At 39.2% G+C, this 18,657-nt stretch overlaps 1 protein-coding gene and 1 long non-coding RNA gene across 6 annotated transcripts in view; one reads left to right on the top strand and one right to left on the bottom strand.

The window, feature by feature from the left end:
* LOC106999565 (uncharacterized) overlaps positions 1-10,932 on the bottom strand; it is a 153,464-nt gene extending 142,532 nt beyond the window's left edge. For all 3 annotated transcript variants that reach the window (XR_003721755.2, XR_003721756.2, XR_003721759.2), the window contains exon 1: positions 10,692-10,932. This is a non-coding gene — a long non-coding RNA (uncharacterized LOC106999565). The remainder of the gene's footprint in view (positions 1-10,691) is intronic.
* PKN2 (protein kinase N2) overlaps positions 9,743-18,657 on the top strand; it is a 162,817-nt gene continuing 153,902 nt past the window's right edge. For all 3 annotated transcript variants that reach the window (XM_077953238.1, XM_015144447.3, XM_077953236.1), the window contains exon 1: positions 9,743-10,154. In XM_077953238.1, coding sequence (XP_077809364.1) covers positions 10,107-10,154 — 48 coding nt within the window. In that variant the 5' untranslated portion in view covers positions 9,743-10,106. The remainder of the gene's footprint in view (positions 10,155-18,657) is intronic.

Below are 18,657 nucleotides of genomic sequence, written 5' to 3'. Positions count from 1 at the left end.
GTGATCTGCTTGCTTCGCCCTCCTAAAGTGCTGGTATTACAGGTGTGAGTCACTCCTCCTGGCCAAGCTAACCTGTTTTTAATCACTCACTTTAGATAACTTAAATATTTCAAAAAATTCTATCATGGGAAATTTGAGAAGAGGGCCTATTTAAATATCTGACTTGGAATGTATGTTCTAGTTAAATATTGCCATGTATTTATTGCCATGTATATCTATTATTCTGTCTCCCCAACCCCCAACCAAACCAACCAACCGACCGTTTTATTATGCTTACAAATTCTATGATTTGGGAGTTTGTAAAGGGCATAGTGGGGATTGTCTCTTTCCATGATGTCTAGGACCTCAAATAGGATTCTTCTAACAGCTGGAAGCAACTTGAACTGATGGGGGCTGGAAGAGCTGACAATGGAAGATCTCTTACCAAGAAGAAAATAGGTCTTTACTCTCCTGTCTGGTGACTGGGCTGGGATGATTTGAAGGCTAGGCTCAGCTGGGACTATCGACCACAACACCTATATATATGGCTTTTCCATGAAGCTTTGACTTCTTACAGAACGGTGGCTGGGTTCTAAGAAGGTTCAAGCTAGGAGGGAGTTTTCTAAGAATTTGCTGTCTTTTTTTTTTTTATAACTGATACAAATAATACATTTTCTCTGAAGCTCGCATTTTAAAGCCTGAGAAGTAGAATGCTTTACCAATGGCAAAAATCAATGACTCAAATACCTATGAAGTGGATACTGTGAATTGTCCGTCAAACTCCACCCTGTCCCTGTTCTTAAGGAAGAGTTGTAGCAAGGTCCGTAACACACAGTTAGAGATGACATTTCTCATCCTCATTTGAAGGTAGGTGTGGCCACGTGACATTCTCAGACTGGAATATGAACAGAAATGTGTAATTTTTAGCCTGGGCCTCAAGACATTAGATATATGATCCTACAAGCTCCTTTTTCCTTCACATGAGGTAGATCATGGAGTTCCTTGACCCAGCTTCAACCATGCAGCTGAGAATAATGCCATAGTGGATGATAATAATTTAGAAAGTGCACAGCAATAAGAGAAAAAAACCTGGGTTCCTGGTACAGTCTTTGTGAGAAAGAAGCAAATTTCAGTGTTCTTTAAGCCATAGTATTTTGGGTCCTCTTTGATAGAAAAGTTTATGTTTACTCTAATTCAGATAGTACATACACATGATTGAATGATAGCTGGATGTTGAAGAAATGATGGTAGGGAAAGCAAGCTCCCCGTTTTCCACCTCCCCGAACCAAACCCTTTAAAATGTTTGCTATGGTCAATATTTTTGTATCTATTGACTTTTATTGCTATTTTTAAGTTGCAGAAGACATTTCTAATAAAGGAAGCACTAGTAGTAAAATGGTCATGTTTATCACGTAAATTTTTTCATACTTATATTCCTTTTCCATTTTGACATGGCCGGCCAAATTTTCCCACACATAGCACCAACATTTCACTTGAAAGGCCAAGAAGCTTGTACTTCAGCTCATAGAACTTCAGAAGCTTGTATTTTGGCACCATAGATCTTAAACTCTGGAAGCACAGAGAACACATTACCATATTTACAAGTAGAAAAATATTACTAATCCAGAATCATCAGAGGTAGCCTTATAGATTAGAGCAGCAGCTCTCAAAGTGTGGTCTGAGGACCACTAAAAAACCGTTTCAGAAAGTCTGTAAGGTTAAACCTATTTTCGTAATAATATTAAGATGTCGACAGTCGGAGGCGGAGGCTCGCGCCTGTAATCCTAGCACTCTGGAAGGCTGAGGCAGGCGGATTACCTGAGGTCAGTTTGAGACCAGCCTGGCCAACATGGTGAAACCCTGTCTCTACTAAAAATACAAAAATTAACTGGACGTGGTGGCGCATGCCTGTAATCCCAGTTACTCGGGAGGCTAAAATAGGAGAATCACTTGAACCCGGGAGGCGGAGGTTGCAGTGAGCCGAGATTATGCCACTGCACTCCAGCCTGGGCGACAGAGCAAGACTCCGTCTCAAAAATAAATAAATTAATTAATTAAGATATCACTTGTCTTTTTCACTTGTATTCTCCCATAGGGGTACAGTGGAATTTTTCAGAGGTTGTGTGACATAGAATGAGGCCATCACTCTGATGGCTAACGAAATGTGAGCTGGTATATTCTGGTTTTTAAAATTCTTCAGTTTTAACTTCTAATACAGTGAACATCACAATATATAGCCCACATAAAAACTCTTTAGGGTCTTCAGTAATTTTCAAAGCGTATAAAGAGATCCTTAGTGTCTTTGTTTGGGTTACTGTAATAAACCATAGACTGGATGGCTTATGACTAAAACAAATTTATTTCACACAGTTCTGGATCTAAAAGTCTGAGATCAGGGTGCAGCACGGTCAGGTTCTGGTGAGGGCCCTCTTCCACGCTGTAGACTGCTGACTTCTCATTGCATCCGCACATGGCAGAAAGAGAGCAGGAGAACTCTCTGGAGACTCTTTTATAAGGGCACTAATCTCATCCATGGGGTCTTCACCCTCATGACCTAATTACCTCCCAATGGCCCCCACCTCCTAATATTATCACATTGAAGGTTAGGATTTCAATATATGAATTTGGAGAGGACAATATTCAATATGTAACACCAAGGGTAAGAATAAAAAGTTCAACTTCTCAATAGTGATTAAAGCACAGTTTCTTTTCATTACTTCAAATACATACAACTCAGACAGTTAGCATTCATTCAGTTGATTATGTACCAAGTCAGAAAAAATGGTATTTTCTGGTACCCCTTTCAAAAGAACAGTTTATATTTTGAAGAAACGTCCAAATAATCTTATTTGGGATAACAGATAAGAATCAGAAAAACCTGAGTATGATCAAACTGTAGCAGGGAAAGGAGCAGGATTCGCTTGTTAATTTATTGTGGGTGGAAAAAGAGCAATGGACCCAACATCGGGGTGAAAGCCATCAGATCCTGTAGTGTGATCCCTCTTAAATGTCTGGTACAAAGTTAATGAACTCATGAAATGCTTAAGGACAGAGGGTTTGGGTAGTTAAAAGTTATAGGCTGAGCTTCTGGTCCCTATCAATATAGGCATAGTCAAAGAACAAAGGTGATAGAGGAGTGTTGTGGGAATATATGTGGAGGGAGAGAGAGGCAGGAAAGTATTTGTGAATAACCTTTCAGGGTTCAAATGGACTAGGAGAAAAGAGGCTCTTGACTTTAAAGGCTATGAAACTGGGCCTTCAAGGCAAGCTTACCTAATTTTCTGAGGGCCATGCAGTCCCTAGCTAACAACCTAAATTTCTGTAATACATACAGAAATGCACATATATATATACACACACAAATATTTACGACATAAGAGATACTATACTAGGCTATCTAAGACACATGGGCCTTTTCTAGCAGCTTAAAGTTTAGTGTGAGAGCAAGACTGTATCCAATAACTGTGTAGAGAAAAAACTGCCCAAATAGATGTATAAACAAACTACTATGGGAAGGTTCATATGAGATCTAATATGTACTCATTGTTTATAATTTGTACATTTGCTGGTGTCAGGATCCTTTGGGAACAATAAGCAGAATGGGTAGAGACGGAGTCACTGGAAGAAGAGATAACACCAGTTAAACTGTGTTGCTGGTCCTACTTACTTGTATCCTGTAGGCAGAACTGTGGTGTCATGCTTTCTCTGATGGTTATCTCCTTGGCTTAATAGCCTAGTTATGGCTGTTTGCTTAAGCACACACACGCACAACCACACGCAAGCTTAAGCAGGAAGGGAAATTCATGAGGAGAATACAAGGAACCCAAGAACAAAGAAGAGAGTAGCTGGACTTCCTGGAAGACTGGAGCCAGCAACTATTTAGACATCGAGAACCAAACCTGCTATATTTCCTCTGCCATCCTGCGACCACATATTCTCATCTCTGCTTCTCTGAACATGACTAGATTCTCCTATCTATTAAATCTATTGACTTCTCTCCATTTCTACTGCCATGACCCGACTTTAAAGTACTACCCACCCCTTTTCTGCCTAGAAAACTAACACAGCCCCCTAATTTTTCTCTCCAAATTGACTCTTGGCCATTTCAAAACTGTTTTCCTCATTACAGCCATTTTGACTTGTTTAAAATGAAAAATTCATTCAATGGTATTTCCATTACTGCTATGATAAACATCAAAATCTTTTTAAAATTTTATTTTTTGAGAGAGGGTCTTGCTGTGTTGCCAAGACTGGTCTCTAACTCCAAGCCTCAAATGATCCTCCTCCCTTAGCCTCCTGAGTTGCTGGGATTACAGGAACAAGCCACCCTCCCTGGCTTTCAAAATCTTAAACATGGAACTGGATTGCTATTCACCCATATTCAGTACCCTTCATTGTGGTACCGCTGTCTGTGCCCCCTTGTTGCTCTCAGGCATGGCAAAGGTTTGGCTGTTGAAAAGAGAAAAAAAATGTGAGCCTATACTTTAAGAACCATGCTTTACCACTTTTCCTTCTGCCATGACAATGATGTTAGATTGCTCAGTCAGCCTCAGTCCAGAGTGAAGATGACATGGAGCAGAGCCATGTTAAGCATGCAGGATGGGAGGTAAATAAACCTTCTTGTAGACTACTGACAAGCTTTTGGAGTATTTTGTTACACAGCATAACCTATCCTATACATAGGATAACCTATAGCATAGCCTATCCTGATACATATGGTCTACACACTCTTACTTATTCCCCCATCTCTTTGCTATAACCTACTTAACCTTGCAGTAATTACAATAAAGTTTCCCCCACCCACATTAGAACTATTTATCTATGTTATTCTCTCTCTCTGGAAGGCTGTTTACACCTTCCCCCCCCCCCCCCCCCCAGTTAACATTTACACACTTATGAGAACTCAGTTTAAGTGTGAAGTACTTAGGAAAAGATTCTCTGCCCTATGTTTAAAGTATTATGAATTTACCTTATCATTGTACCTGTTTTACCAAACTACAAGTTCCATGACAAAAGCGACCAGGTGGCCGGGCGCGGTGGCTCACGCCTATAATCCCAGCACTTTGGGAGGCCGAGACGGGCAGATCACGAGGTCAGGAGATCGAGACCATCCTGGCTAACCCGGTGAAACCCCGTCTCTACTAAAAAATACAAAAACTAGCCGGGCGAGGTGGCGGGCGCCTGTAGTCCCAGCTACTCGGGAGGCTGAGGCAGGAGAATGGCGGGAACCCGGGAGGCGGAGCTTGCAGTGAGCTGAGATCTGGCCACTGCACTCCAGCCTGGGCGACACAGCGAGACTCCGTCTCAAAAAAAAAAAAATTAAAAAAAAAAAAAAAAAGCGACCAGGTATGCTGCGGTAATCATTATATTCCCAGTGATAGGAAGAATTAAATTTTTTTCTCGTTCCAAAGAGCAGTTTTTCTGCATCGTTGTGTACCTGGCAGAAAATGGCTATCCAATCCATAGAACAACACCTTGCCACTCTAGACTGCCAATTGATCAGCATTCCAATGATCTGTTTCCAAAGTCTTAGAGGGAAAATCTGATCAGCTAAACCTGGATATGGTCTATCAGTGATCTAATCATAGTTTACTGGAAGAGGTATGTTAAGCAGAGTCAACATGGCTTCAGAGGTATCTCTGGGAATAGGAGGAATTCTCAGTCAAGTGGATGTGGACTGAGCTGACATTCTAAAAAGCAGCTACTGTAGTCACTATAGCTGACTACTCTTCTGTGTTCTTGACTTTATCTTAAGAACCCTGTTCTCAAAATTATCTTCAGAGCTCATACAAGAGAATGATTTCTATAAGGCGGTTTCTTAAGAAAAGGGTGGTGACCAAGTAATTCTTATTCTGTCCTCTGGAGTTTTGCCTTTCCTTAGGCACTCTTACTTTGATTACCACTGCTACTTCATTCTAATCTTTTGGAAGCAGGGGTGGGCTTTTTCTTCTAACACGAACATAGAAAACAACAACAACGAAAGGAAAACAAAACTCTCGTATTGATTCTCCGTCATACTGTAGGGACAAGTTTGAATTTGCACAGTTTACAAATATTAAGGAAGAGCAACAGGGAAATACACAACGGAAGGCAATAAAAAATGTGACTCACAAAATAAAGGTTTCTGGCCCTTTCCCTGGATATATGGTTCCTGTCTCATTTCACTTGAAATTTAAGGAAAAAGAGGGCCCATATTATCAGAATATCTGTTTCAAAAACACAGAAAAAGAAAAAAAAACAACAATTGTTAGCTTTTCTAGAATTTTTCCTGTAACATCTCATCTTTAAGAAAAAAAGATAACACTTTCTATTCAGTCTAGATTTTTGGTCATTTCTACTTCTTAAAGACCTTTAAAATATTTATGAAAAATTTAAAAAGGTACCCGCATAACTAGTGATACAATCCAGATAATTTTAAGGACTTTGCCCTCTTAAATGGATGCTAAAAAAACTCTTCTTTTTTTTTTTTTTTTATTGTTAACGTAAATTAGACCACAACTTCAGAACTATATTGAGGATTCCCTAAACACATTTGTAAACAGGGGCCCAATACAACCCATCTGAATCAAGCTGGTATGTGTTTCTATTAAAACTTTTTCAAGTGTGCTGCAGTCTGGTAAGTATGATCCATGTCCTATTACATTTTTTCCCCCTCAACAGAGAATGTTACCTGGGTAGTAAATTTCAGCTTAAATGAAACTAATTTGCTGTCTAAATCATCACATATTTCAGATTATCAAGTAGTTTTAATATTGTTGGCCTCCATTTTGTACTACTTTCCCTAGCACGGCTAATCTCAGAAATAATTCCATAACTTTTAAAACTTTGTATATTTGTTGCTTAAATTTATAGGTGAAATGTAAAATTATTATTCCTTATCAACAGTGGTGTGTACCTATAGTCCCAGCTATTTGGGAGGATGAGTCAGGAGGATCCCTTGTGCCCAGGAATTTGAGGTTGTGGTGAGCTATGATCATGCCACTGCAGTCAAGCCTGGGCAAAAGAGCAAGACTGTCTCAAAAAAATTTTTTTTAATTATTAACATTGTTTTAACATTAGAAGTATGTAAAATTTAAAGTCTTTTTCTATGGTAAAAATTTAAGAGAGTCTAATGCTTTCAGTTTAATATCAATTTAAAGTTATTATAGTGGCATGGTGAAGGTTAAAATAAGCATGAATGGCAATTAGGAGACTTAGGTAATAGTCCCCACCTCTGCCACTAAGTAATACTGTTGTCTTGTTCCTAAATAGCTAAGGAAGCTATTTGTTATTTTTTTCCTACCTATAATAGGAGTTAAGCTAAGTATTTCAAGTCACTTCTAGTTCTAAAATTACATGATGCTGAAATGTGAACATTTATATCTAAATTAATTTTTACAAAGACTGCTCATTGACTGTATTTCTAAGCCCTTGCACAGTTAACTTAGTTCCACCATTATTAATCACCTTCTATGTGTATGACAGCCATCTCAAATCCATTCTGCAGTAAGCTGTGACAAAAATCTGTAGGCCGGGCACGGTGGCTCATGCCTGTAATCCCAGCACTTTGGGAGGCCGAAGCGGGCAGATCACGAGGTCAAGAGATCGATACCATCCTGACCAACATGGTGAAACCCCGTCTCTACTAAAAATACAAAAATTAGCCAGGCGTGGTGGCACGTGCCTGTGGTCCCAGCTACTCAGGAGGCTGGGGCAGGAGAATCACTTGAACCTGGGAGGCGGAGGTTGCAGTGAGCTGAGATGGCACCACTGCACTCCAGCCTCGTGGCATAGCGAGACTCCGTCTCAAAAATAAATAAATAAATCTGTGTGCATTCAATGCCCCTGAATTGTACACTTAAAATGGTTACAATAAATTTGATTATGCATTTTACCACAATAAAACATGCACACACACACACACACACACACACACAAAAGCATGCAGTGCTCCCCTAACACTTTGTATCTATTACTTAAAATTATTGTTGTTTAGATGTAAGTTGGCTTCCCCAAAGAATTCTCCAGTCACTCCAAGGATAAGGACCTCTTTTTTTTTTTTTTTTGAGGCAGAGTCTCACTCCAACCTCTGCCTCCTAGATTCAAGCAATTCTCCTGCCTCAGCCTCCGGAGTAGCTGGGATTACAAGGCGCACGCCACCATGCCCAGCTAGTTTTTGTATTTTTAGTAGAGACAGAGTTTCACCATGTTGGCCAGGCTGGTCTCGAACTCCCGACCTCAGATTATCCGCCTGCCTTGGCCTCCCAAAGTCCTGGGATTATAGGCGTGAACCACCGCACCTGGCCGGATAAGAACTCTTAATCCTTGCTGTAACTCCAAAGCCTAGGACACCATCTGGCTTCTAGTTACCAGGAAAGGTAATCACATCCTGGCCTTTCCAAGTGTTCTTTCACGTAAATTTAATTATCACTTTCAACCAAGGCAATATATTAGATATATAAATAGTTGTAAGACTTGTGAAGTACACACCAGAAAAATTCTTTATCACACACATATGAGTTAGAATTCAGAAACTGTGGCCACAGAACTCCAGATCTTCAATAGATGTTTGCTGAATTGATATATGAGAGTTGAGAAGGCAAAAGGATAAACATAATTCCTTGCATCAGCCCAACAGATTTACACGGAGCGTGTGACCAGTACGTAATATTACGCTTCCTAAGAATTATGTCAACGAATGTCCTTCCTAAGTAGCAACCTACCTAAATAACCCTTACCACTTTCTCCAGGTAGTTTTTAACAAAGGAATTGCACCGCAGCTTCAAAAAATTGAAAGTTACGTGTTTACCTATCCATTCACTGCTCAGACAAAACAAAAACAAAAGCTACCTGTGGGAGACTTCTAAATTCCTTAATACTACAGTGTCATTAAAAACAAACACCTAGATTTACTCTACTTAGCTATATGTTACTAAGTAGTCAGGTTAGCTTTAATGCTTACCACGACAAGGAGAGTTGGCTTTTTTCCTTTCCCGAGGGTAATCCCGTCCCACCTCCTCCCTCTTTAAATAAAGTTAAAACAATCCAAAAAACCAGCTAATTCTCAGCTCTAGAGTTCTCCAGCGCAAGAAACAGTAGTTCAGCTTCAAGAAAAAGGCATCTTAAAGGCTGTGCATTAAAAGTTGCCAGGGATCCAGCCGCTTACATTTCATGAAAAGTACAGACCAGACCCGTTTAGCAAGCTGCGCACCTTAACTGGTCCAGAAGGCGCGCTGTGGGCTGGGGAAGAGGGTGAGCAAAAGGCAAGATTATTAGTTTGGGTTGATGGGGATGGCCGGGCAAGGGAAGAACAGAGGAGTAATCTGTAAGATCTGAGTTCCGAAGCTTTTTGGGTTGTGGAGGTTACAAAAGTGCCTGTTAAAGTTAGGCCCAAGCTTCGGCAAGGTAGAACTGGGGGGAAAAAAAAAGAAAAAGAAAAAAAATAAAAAAAAAATAAAAAACCTAAAAAAACAACAGCGAGCAGGCTCCCGAGTTCTAGTGTTCACAGTGAGGCCGTTAACGCAGCAGGAAAGTAGGCGTGTGTTTTCTTCCTCTTCCCGCCTCCCCAGAGACTCCAGCCCAGTCCTTTCCCCTCATTTTCACCCCAGCCGAGTCCAATGGCTGCCCTCGCCGCGGAGTCGGGTCGGAAGCCGCCCCGCCCCCTCGCCTTGCTAGCCCTGGGGAACCCCTCTGCCCCACCTTCCCAGCCCGATGAGAGGCAGTGACTGCCGCCGTCACGTGTGCTGGCAGCCGCCAAGTGAGGCCGCTTTTGCGACGCGGTGACAGCCAAATGGTGCGACAGGAGGAGCTGCAGCCGCGGCCGCAGCGCCCCGCACGGAGAGACTTGAGGCGGCTCCTGGCGTCGCCCAGAGGGAGCGACTAGGCGAACAGTCCGGTGCGGGCGGCGGCGGCGGCGGGCGGGCGGCGAGAGGAAGCCCGCTACGAGTGCCCTCGCACCCCCGCCGCTCTCGATGAACCGGACGGAATAAGCCGCGCCTCCAGCAGGGGCTGCGCCTCCATGAATCCCTAGTTTTTGTGTGTTTTTTTCTTTCTCTCCCCGTTCCTCACCCCCCACCCTGAGCCCCGTCCCGCCTTCTCCCTTTGCCAGCGGCGGCCGCCTCCAGGTGCGGAGTCCATACCGGAGCGCAATGGCGTCCAACCCCGAACGGGGGGAGATTATGCTCACGGAACTGCAGGTAAGGGCCGCGGCCCTGGCGAGAGTCGCTGGCTGAGTAGACAGGGAAAGAGCCCCGCGCGGCGTCGGGGACCAAGGAAAGCCCTGCGGCCGCCGCGCCCCTAGCCCGCTAAGTGCGGAAAGTCCGGGATGTCACTCGGGAACTGCTTCCCTCGGGGAACCGCTTCCCTCGGGAGCCAGACCCTCTCCCCCGCCAAAGCCCTGGCCTGCCACCGCTTTGCTTTGATTCTGCCTACCAGAGGGAACCCCATCTCTGCAGCCCTGCTGCAGCTGGAGCCTGCTCTCGCCCGGTCCCTGGAGAGGCCGGCCCGTCGCCCCCTCCCGCGGTGTCAGAGCTGCCCGCGAACGCCCCTGTCGCCCCCTCCCTTCGCGCGGCTGGGCCCCGCCCCGCCTTTCCTCCGTACTCGGCTCCTTAAACTCTTTTGAATGACTCCCAAGCTGTTTTCTTGTCCCTCCCCCTCCCCTCAGACTCCGCACAAAGAGCGCCCCCATAACTTCCAGCCCCTAGACAAGTTTTTTTTAAAAAAACGAGTCTCACCAAATGCTTGCTTCACTTCGCCAGCCCTCTTCAGGTGACAGAATTTCTTTCCTCTATTTTGAGAGTTATCTTTTTCTTTTCCTTTTTTTTTTTTTTTTTTTAAACTAAGTGATAGATACACGGTGCCTTTCTCGGCTACCCCTGCCCAGATCCGGAAGCTCAGATGCTGATGCTTTTCAGACTTTCATTTTCCCTCTCATTTGAGCACCAGAGAAAGAGCTATATAAGTTGTTTACTAATGAGAAAGGGAAAACTTGGGCACCACATGTCTGCAAAAGATAAGAGCAAAATAGATCGCTTAGTTAAGTCCATGTCGAGTAGCAGTATTATTATTTTCCCATTTCCAGCTAAATATTTGATGATGTAGGCACGATTTTCGTTTTTAGATCTCTATGGTGTACATGGGGACTTAAGCTACCCTGTCGGGTTTTTCATTACTTGGCAGTGTTCCAGAAGTGTTTACATCTGAATTTTAACAAAGATGTTAAAATTTCATGTTTTTTTGACTTAAAAGTTATTTTGCTTTATTTTAATATAGTTATCTTTTAGCTACTCGAAGATTGTAGATGGGAATTAGGGAAAAAAATAGCATGCTTGCATGTCTTTTTGTGTGTTGGACAGTTAATTTTTTTAAAGAAAGACTAAATCTAGAAATTCTGAAACAGTTGATTCTTGATGTCAAAATTAAGTATTGCAACTGCATCTAAATTTCTTGTTTAAATACACTTTTTAAGAAATCTCTTTATAAGTTTGGTTTCTTGTGCAGTCAGACGTAAGGTTGAAAACGTTGGTATAATAGTTGATATTCCTCCACAAAAATAGAGATTGTAACAATGTATACCAATGCAGTGTTGCACATTTAGAATCCTTTGGTAATGCAAAGCTGAATTTCATATCATTGAAAATGTTGCTATGTAATATTTTAATTACAGTTAGCCTTTTATAAGCAGATCGTACAGCATACCACATTTGCTAAATGAATGTAATTTACTATTTTATTAATAGTAAATAATTTGCATCAGCTTTTAAAATGGAGATGATGTGAGGCAAGTGAGAAATACTTTACATTACCTGGTCTTGAACCATGAGAAACATACTTTGGTTTTGATTGAGAAGGATGATAGGGTCAGTTTTCTTTTGAATTGAGCAGTGTTCGAGTTATAATATATTTGGCATTGTTACTTGTATTTTATAGAAAGTTGGCATAAAAGACACCTACTTTGGCACTGGAACTGAAAATTATATTTTCATGTGTATTAAAATACAACATTTAGGATCTTTTAATTAAAAAGATCAATTTTGGTAATAACAAGGAAGCAAGCAAAGAAGGAAGAAATTTTCAATATGATGACTTAGAAATACGACCAAAATAGAGGAACACCTAAAGTTAAGCTTCTAGATAAACTGAAATATAACCCCTTCCAGAAAAAAGAATAGTTTTTATTAAGTGTTACCTTATAGGTTGTCATATATCCAAGTCATTTTCTTGGTTTATTTGACTCCCAGTTTTGATAAAAGTTATTGCATTTAAACTTTATCGTGTTTATTAAAATTTTTGAGAATATTACTTACATCAACACTAAAGATAGTCATAAAGTTTGCTTCACCAAATACTTCCATCCGTTCAAACATTTTATTTCATTGGGTCCTGAAACTTAGTGTACAGTAACCAAGTATTTATTAAACTTTCGTTTCAAGAATCAGTTTTTTTAAAAGCTTCTAAATTGTTTAAACTTAGACTGAAATACTGTTTAATATGACATTCTTAATTCTTTTCTGCCATACAGATTTTAAGTATTTAAGAAATTCTGTAGCCAGTTTTAAGATGTATTTAATGGTTAAAACTGTTACTTTGCTATGTATCCTGTCTCAGGAATACTTGTTTTACTCTGAAAGTTACATATTACAACCTACCTTTAATGAAATTGATATTTATTTAGAAATATATCCAGCTTTTCATTATTTTTTCAAATTGTAGAATTTGAAATACTCCACTGCTTGAGCTGGAATTAGCTTTTGGTCGTGGAAAGGCAAAGTAAGAAAATCTGAAACGACAGTATTCTGTCCTGTTAATTACTGTAATAGCATGGAGTAATGTTTTTAAGTATTGGTAGTAATTCAGGAGGCTTATTCAACAAGGAAGCGTTAATAAACTATGTAAACTTTGGTGGCTAGAGGTTTCAAGGTATAAGGAAGAATATTTACCGTAATAAAAATAAAAATTGGCTGTTTAAAATGGCCAATTTCTGATTTTTATCTCATAACTAATTTGTTGTGTTGTATTCTCTTTATTTTTTATTTGAAGTATAGCAGAAAACTTAGACATTTTTGCAATGCCAAAGAAGCTAAAGTTTATTTTCAAGGAACCTGGATTAATGAAAACTGTAAAGAATCTTAAAATGAAAGTGTTGGCTACAATGATAATTTTGTAGAATGCAGACCAAATATTGAGCAGTGTGCTAATAAAGCTATCTTGTTGATTATTGGAGATTCATTTTCTTCATCAAAATGCCCAATAAAGTGTTGGTCTGGGAATTTTAAATTCCATTCTCAGCAGATTTTATTTAGATAGAGGTAACTTGCTCAAGTGGAAAGTTGAGATAGTTACCCTTAAATTACGGGGGTTAATTTCACCAAACAGTTATGTAGTATCTACCAAAGCTATGTTGGAGGATATAAAGATGACAAGATAGGTTTTTGCTTTCCAGAAGAGAGTATAGATAATTGTACTAGAGGATAATTATAAGAGAGTACAAACAACATTTTAAAAATTATTTGCTACATATCAGACATTGTACTTAGTATCCTATACACCTCATTTGATCTTTACAGCGATCCAATAAGGTAGGTGTTATTTTCATGTTGTGGATCAGGAAACTTAAGTTCAAGAATATTAAGTAAATTGCTTATGGTTACATTGTGTGTCTGAGTTTGAACCCAGGTCTATATGTTTCCCATTACACTATTTCTTTTTTTTTTTTTTGAGATGGAGTCTCGCACTGTCACCCAGGCTAGAGTGCAGTGGTGCGATCTCTGCTCACTGCAATCTCCGCCTCCTAGGTTCAAGCGATTCTCCTGCCTCAGCCTCCCGAGTAGCTGGGATTACAGGCACCTGCCACCACGCCTGGCTAATTTTTTGTATTTTTAGTAGAGACGGGGTTTCACTGTGTTGGCCAGGCTGGTCTTGAACTCCTGACCTCATGATCTGCCTGCCTCGGCCTCCCAGAGCGCTGGGATTACAGGTGTGAGCCCCTGTGCCCGGCCCCACTGTACCATTCTTTAAATTGCCACAGTTCTGGGGAACTATAAATATTTTGCATCTAATGTTATAGTGGTGTGAACTTTCTACAGATTGGCCAAAAATGTAATTTACCAACATTAACTTAACTTGTTAGCTCCATCTGTAACAAGGAAAAATGATTTCTACATTCAACTTGGTAGTCTATAATGTAGCAGTGTTTTATTATTGTAAATACGGTCTAATATTTCACAAAGAATCATAGTACAAATAATCTTTTTACAGGATTTCTTCATTAAGAATTACTGTTTCTCATGAAAGGTGTCACATGCTTGCCCAAAACTTCCCAAAAGATTTGACATTACTCTGTAGACTGTCTGTGCTTTGCTTTAAAATTTTATACTCATATGTAACCTAGCTCTGTGTTTGACACTTAGTAGGAGCACAATACATTGATGAGAAGGCTCCATTTGTCACCTAGGATGAGGGATGTCTAGATTATTTTAAGAGAAGTTCATTATAATCTTTGACATATGAAATTACGTAGTTTTCTTTAATTTACGTTTCTAATCCCTTTTCCCAAAAATATTCCCTTTAAAAGTACTAAACGGATTTCTATAATAGTTACATCGTTCTTCCATATAGCACACTGGTAGTTTACTCATTTAATGGAAAATTAGAAGGTGGTGTCTAATTTTGCAGTGACACTGGAAAGTGGAAGGTCTGAGTTGGGAGGATTACAATTTTAGGGTGGTTTGGGGGATGTTAGTATGAGAAGGTAAGCCGGGTAGTTAAGACAGACTTTACATTGTTTTCAAATTAGAAATGTAATGCACATGTATTACAGAAAATCCAGAAAATGTGGAAAAGCACAAAAGAAAATAAAAGTTGCTCATAGTTCTGTCACTTAAAGACTGACAGACTTTTCCCACCTAAAAGTCCCATGGCCGTAGAGTCCATTTTTTCTTTTTTTTCATCTCATTTTACTTACTAGAATTTTGAAGAACAATGAAGCTCAGAGAGTTTTAAGATAGAAATCACAGTAGTTTAAAAAATTTTTTCTTGCCTCTGGTTCTAGATGAGTGGATCTAATTAGCTTTTTTTTTTTTTTTTTTTTTTTTTACTTTTTAAATCTCAGAATATTTCAATTATGAGTCACTGCTTTATTAAGAAAAAAAGTGCAGGCTGGGCGCGGTGGCTCACACCTGTAATTCCAGTGCTGTGGGAGGCTGAGACAGGTGGATCATGTGAGGTCAGGAGTTCGAGACCAACATGGCCAACATGGTGAACCCCTGTCTACTAAAAATACAAAAATTAGCCCGGTGTGGTGATATGCGCCTGTAGTCCCAGCTACTGGGGAGGCTGAGGCACAGGAATCGCTTGAACTTGGTAGGTGGAGGTTGCAGTGAGCCGAGATCATGTGGCTGCACCTCCAGCCTTGGTGATAGAGTGAGACCCTGTCTCAAAGAAAAGTGCAGTAGTATGGATTTAGTAATAGACAGTAATGAAGTATAGCAACAGTTTCTTTGAATATATCAATACCGTGTGTTTTTTCAGCTTAGGTTTGATGCTGCTCTTATAGACTACCACGATGTTTGTAAATTGCAGCGCATACTTTACTGAATTAAACTTGCTAAATAACTTTCTAAATATTTCTTGACTACCAAGTAAAAGTCTTGGTGTTAAACTAGTGTTACTAAATGATGGCTCTACCATGGTGGTTTTTTATTTATTTATTTTTTTTTTTGGTCATCTGTCATTAGTATTATAGAGATTAGGTCTAGTGTCTTGCAATTCCTACCATTTACATAGTGTTGAAATAGGGAGAAGTAGGGACACCTTCTAGACATCATCTCTTTATCCCAGAACTTAGCATCTGATTCCTTGGGCTCTCTTATTTCTGCTTTTTGAATTTGGCAGTGGTAAATTTTCATGCCATTCGTCAGAAGTATGTTTACTTTTAAACAAATAGAGTAGTAGTTTGTAAACATCACCTAAAATAATGTTACTTCCATATCATAAATGGTATTTGAATAAAACAGTTAATTATACATTATTCCCTCATAAAATACAGTGTGCTGATAATTGTCAAATGTCTATATTATTTCAAAAACCAGTTTTACTCTAGAGTATATGACATTTAATATGATTAACTTTTGATATACAGCAGAGTTCAAACTTGACAGCAAAGTTGAAAACTGGTTAAAAGCTTCAAAAAGATTTAAAATTGAGAGTGGGAAAAATATACTAATGAAAAAGTAATTCCTTAATAAAACAGAAATAGAGAACCTTTATCTTGATGCATGTCTAGCTTCTCTTAATTTTATCTGATGACATCTTGTTTGAAACTAGCTCTGTTACCATACTTGGCTTTTTTTGCAATCACAAAAATGAAATTTGTGTGACATTATATACATAAATATTGCCTGTAAAAAATGAAGATCAGGAAAGCATCGGACAGTGTACTTGATGACAGTAAACACCTTAGATGTGAAGGTAGTGTTGAAGTGCCTCATAAAGATGAGTGGATATACAAGACTTATATAATACTGTTAGGATTTATCTCTTTTGGAAATTTGACAGTGACTTATCAAATTGGTGAAAGTTTTACTGCCCTAGCTCATATATACCTTAATTTAATGGAATGTAGTTATGACAAAATTTGGAATTTATTTTTGATTATAGAATACATACCACACAATACATGTGCTGAAAGTTTTATATATATATATTTTTTATTTTTGAGACAGGATCTTGCTGTGTCACCTAGCTTGAAGTGCAGTGATGTGATCTCGGCTCACTGCAACCTCTGCTTCCTGGGCTCAAGTGATTTGCCCACCTTAGCCTCCCGAGTAGCTGGTACTACAGGTGTGAGCCACCATGCATGGCTGATTTTTATATTTTTTTGGAGAGACAGGGTTTTGCCATGTTGCCCAGGTTGGTTTTGAACTGCTGGACTCCAGCGATCCACCTGCCTTGGCCTCCCAAAGTGCCTGGATTACAGATGTGAGCTACTGTACCTGGCCTGAGTATCGTATATTTTATACATTAATCATGTCGTTTTCCCTTCCCTGTAGTTGCTACCTTAGGGATTCTCTAAGGAGATGTTTGTTCTCCCTGTTTCAGAATTGTCATTGAACAAATTTTATGCAACTTTTGGATTTTTAAAAAATGTATTAAACATCAGGCACACTGCTTGGATTAATCATCTGTCTATCAAACATTTTAATAAGTACTCATGGACCACCACTCCCCCTCTCTCAAAACAAGCTAGGAGCTTTAACCTACCTATAGTTTTCCTCTATTCTATCCCTCTATTTCCACCTTCTTGTCATCTAGGTCATCATTTTTGAGTCCTGTGTTCATTCTCTTCCTTATATAGTAGTCCCTCCTTATCCACGGTTTCAGTTACCCATGGTCAACTGTAGTCCAAAAATAGGTGAGTACAGTATAGTACTATAAGATATTTATAAGTACTAAGATACTTTGAGAGAGACCACACTCATAACTGTAATTACAGTATAGTTATAATTGTTCTATTTTATTATTAGTTGATTAACGCTTACTGTGCCTAATTTATAAATTAAACTTTAGCATCAGTGTGCATGTTAAAGGAAAAGTGTATATACAGTTAAGTACTGTTCATGGTTTTAGGCATTTACTGAGGGTCTCTCGGTGGATAAAAGGAGACTACTGTGTATAGGTTAGTTGGACATGTAAATCTAAACGTCTTTTAGTTGTTTGTATAGAATTGTGAATATAATCTTTTTGAACTTGATTTTTCACCTATTATAAATAAGATTGATCCACATTTTTGCATGGTGCTATAGTCATTCATTTAAATTGCTGTATAATATTTCATTGAGTGAAATATTCATTAACTCTCCTTTGGTGGATGTTTGGATATTTATCCACTCTCCCTTGTTGGGCAGTTATTTTCTGTTTTTTGTTTTGTTTTGTTTGTAATTATAAGCAAAGATCCTATGGACAGTCTGTGCATGTTTCCTACTGTGTATGTGCCACAGTTTCTATTATACACCTGGAGGTAGCATTGCTACCTCATAGGGTAGGTGAATGTTCAACTTAAGAGATGATGCAGAACTTTCAATATGGTTGCACCAATTTATATTCATATTAGCAGTATATGAAATAAAAGATCCTTTGGTTATCCATCCTCTCCTACACTTGATATTCTCTTCTTAAGTTTTACACATCAAAAGGGTGTAAAATGTTGCCTTATTTTTTATCTTGATGCACATTTTCCTGGTTGTCACTGATGTAGAACACTTCTTTTTAAGTTTGCCGGCCTTTCTCATGTGGCTTCTTCAGTGAAATTCCTATTTATGTCTCTTGCCTATTTTTGTTTTTCTTATTGGTTTATAAGAGTTCTTTATATTGCTTATGTTAATCCTGTGTGTACATTGTGAATGTCTTTCAGTTCCTAACTTTTTCACTTTCTTTTATTGGGGTTGTGTGGGAGGGACAGTTTTAAATGCTTTTACCTTCTTTGGCAAATACTTAGAATAATTTACATCATTATCATCAACAGGCTTGCATTTACTATCTATTGTACATTTGGAGTAGAAAGGGTAAAGTTATATTAATAGTTTATGGCCTGGGGATTTGTAAACTATCCAAATGAACAACTATAGGAAGTTGTATAAAATAGTGTATTGCTTCACACATACTAGGCGCTCAAATGCTAGGTTAATTTAGTTAACGAGTAAA

Source organism: Macaca mulatta, chromosome 1, assembly GCF_049350105.2.
Source record: "Macaca mulatta isolate MMU2019108-1 chromosome 1, T2T-MMU8v2.0, whole genome shotgun sequence".
NCBI classification, from domain to species: domain Eukaryota; kingdom Metazoa; phylum Chordata; class Mammalia; order Primates; family Cercopithecidae; genus Macaca; species Macaca mulatta.
The sequence above is the reverse complement of the archived record's forward strand: the minus strand, read 5'-3'. Positions and strand labels throughout refer to the sequence as shown.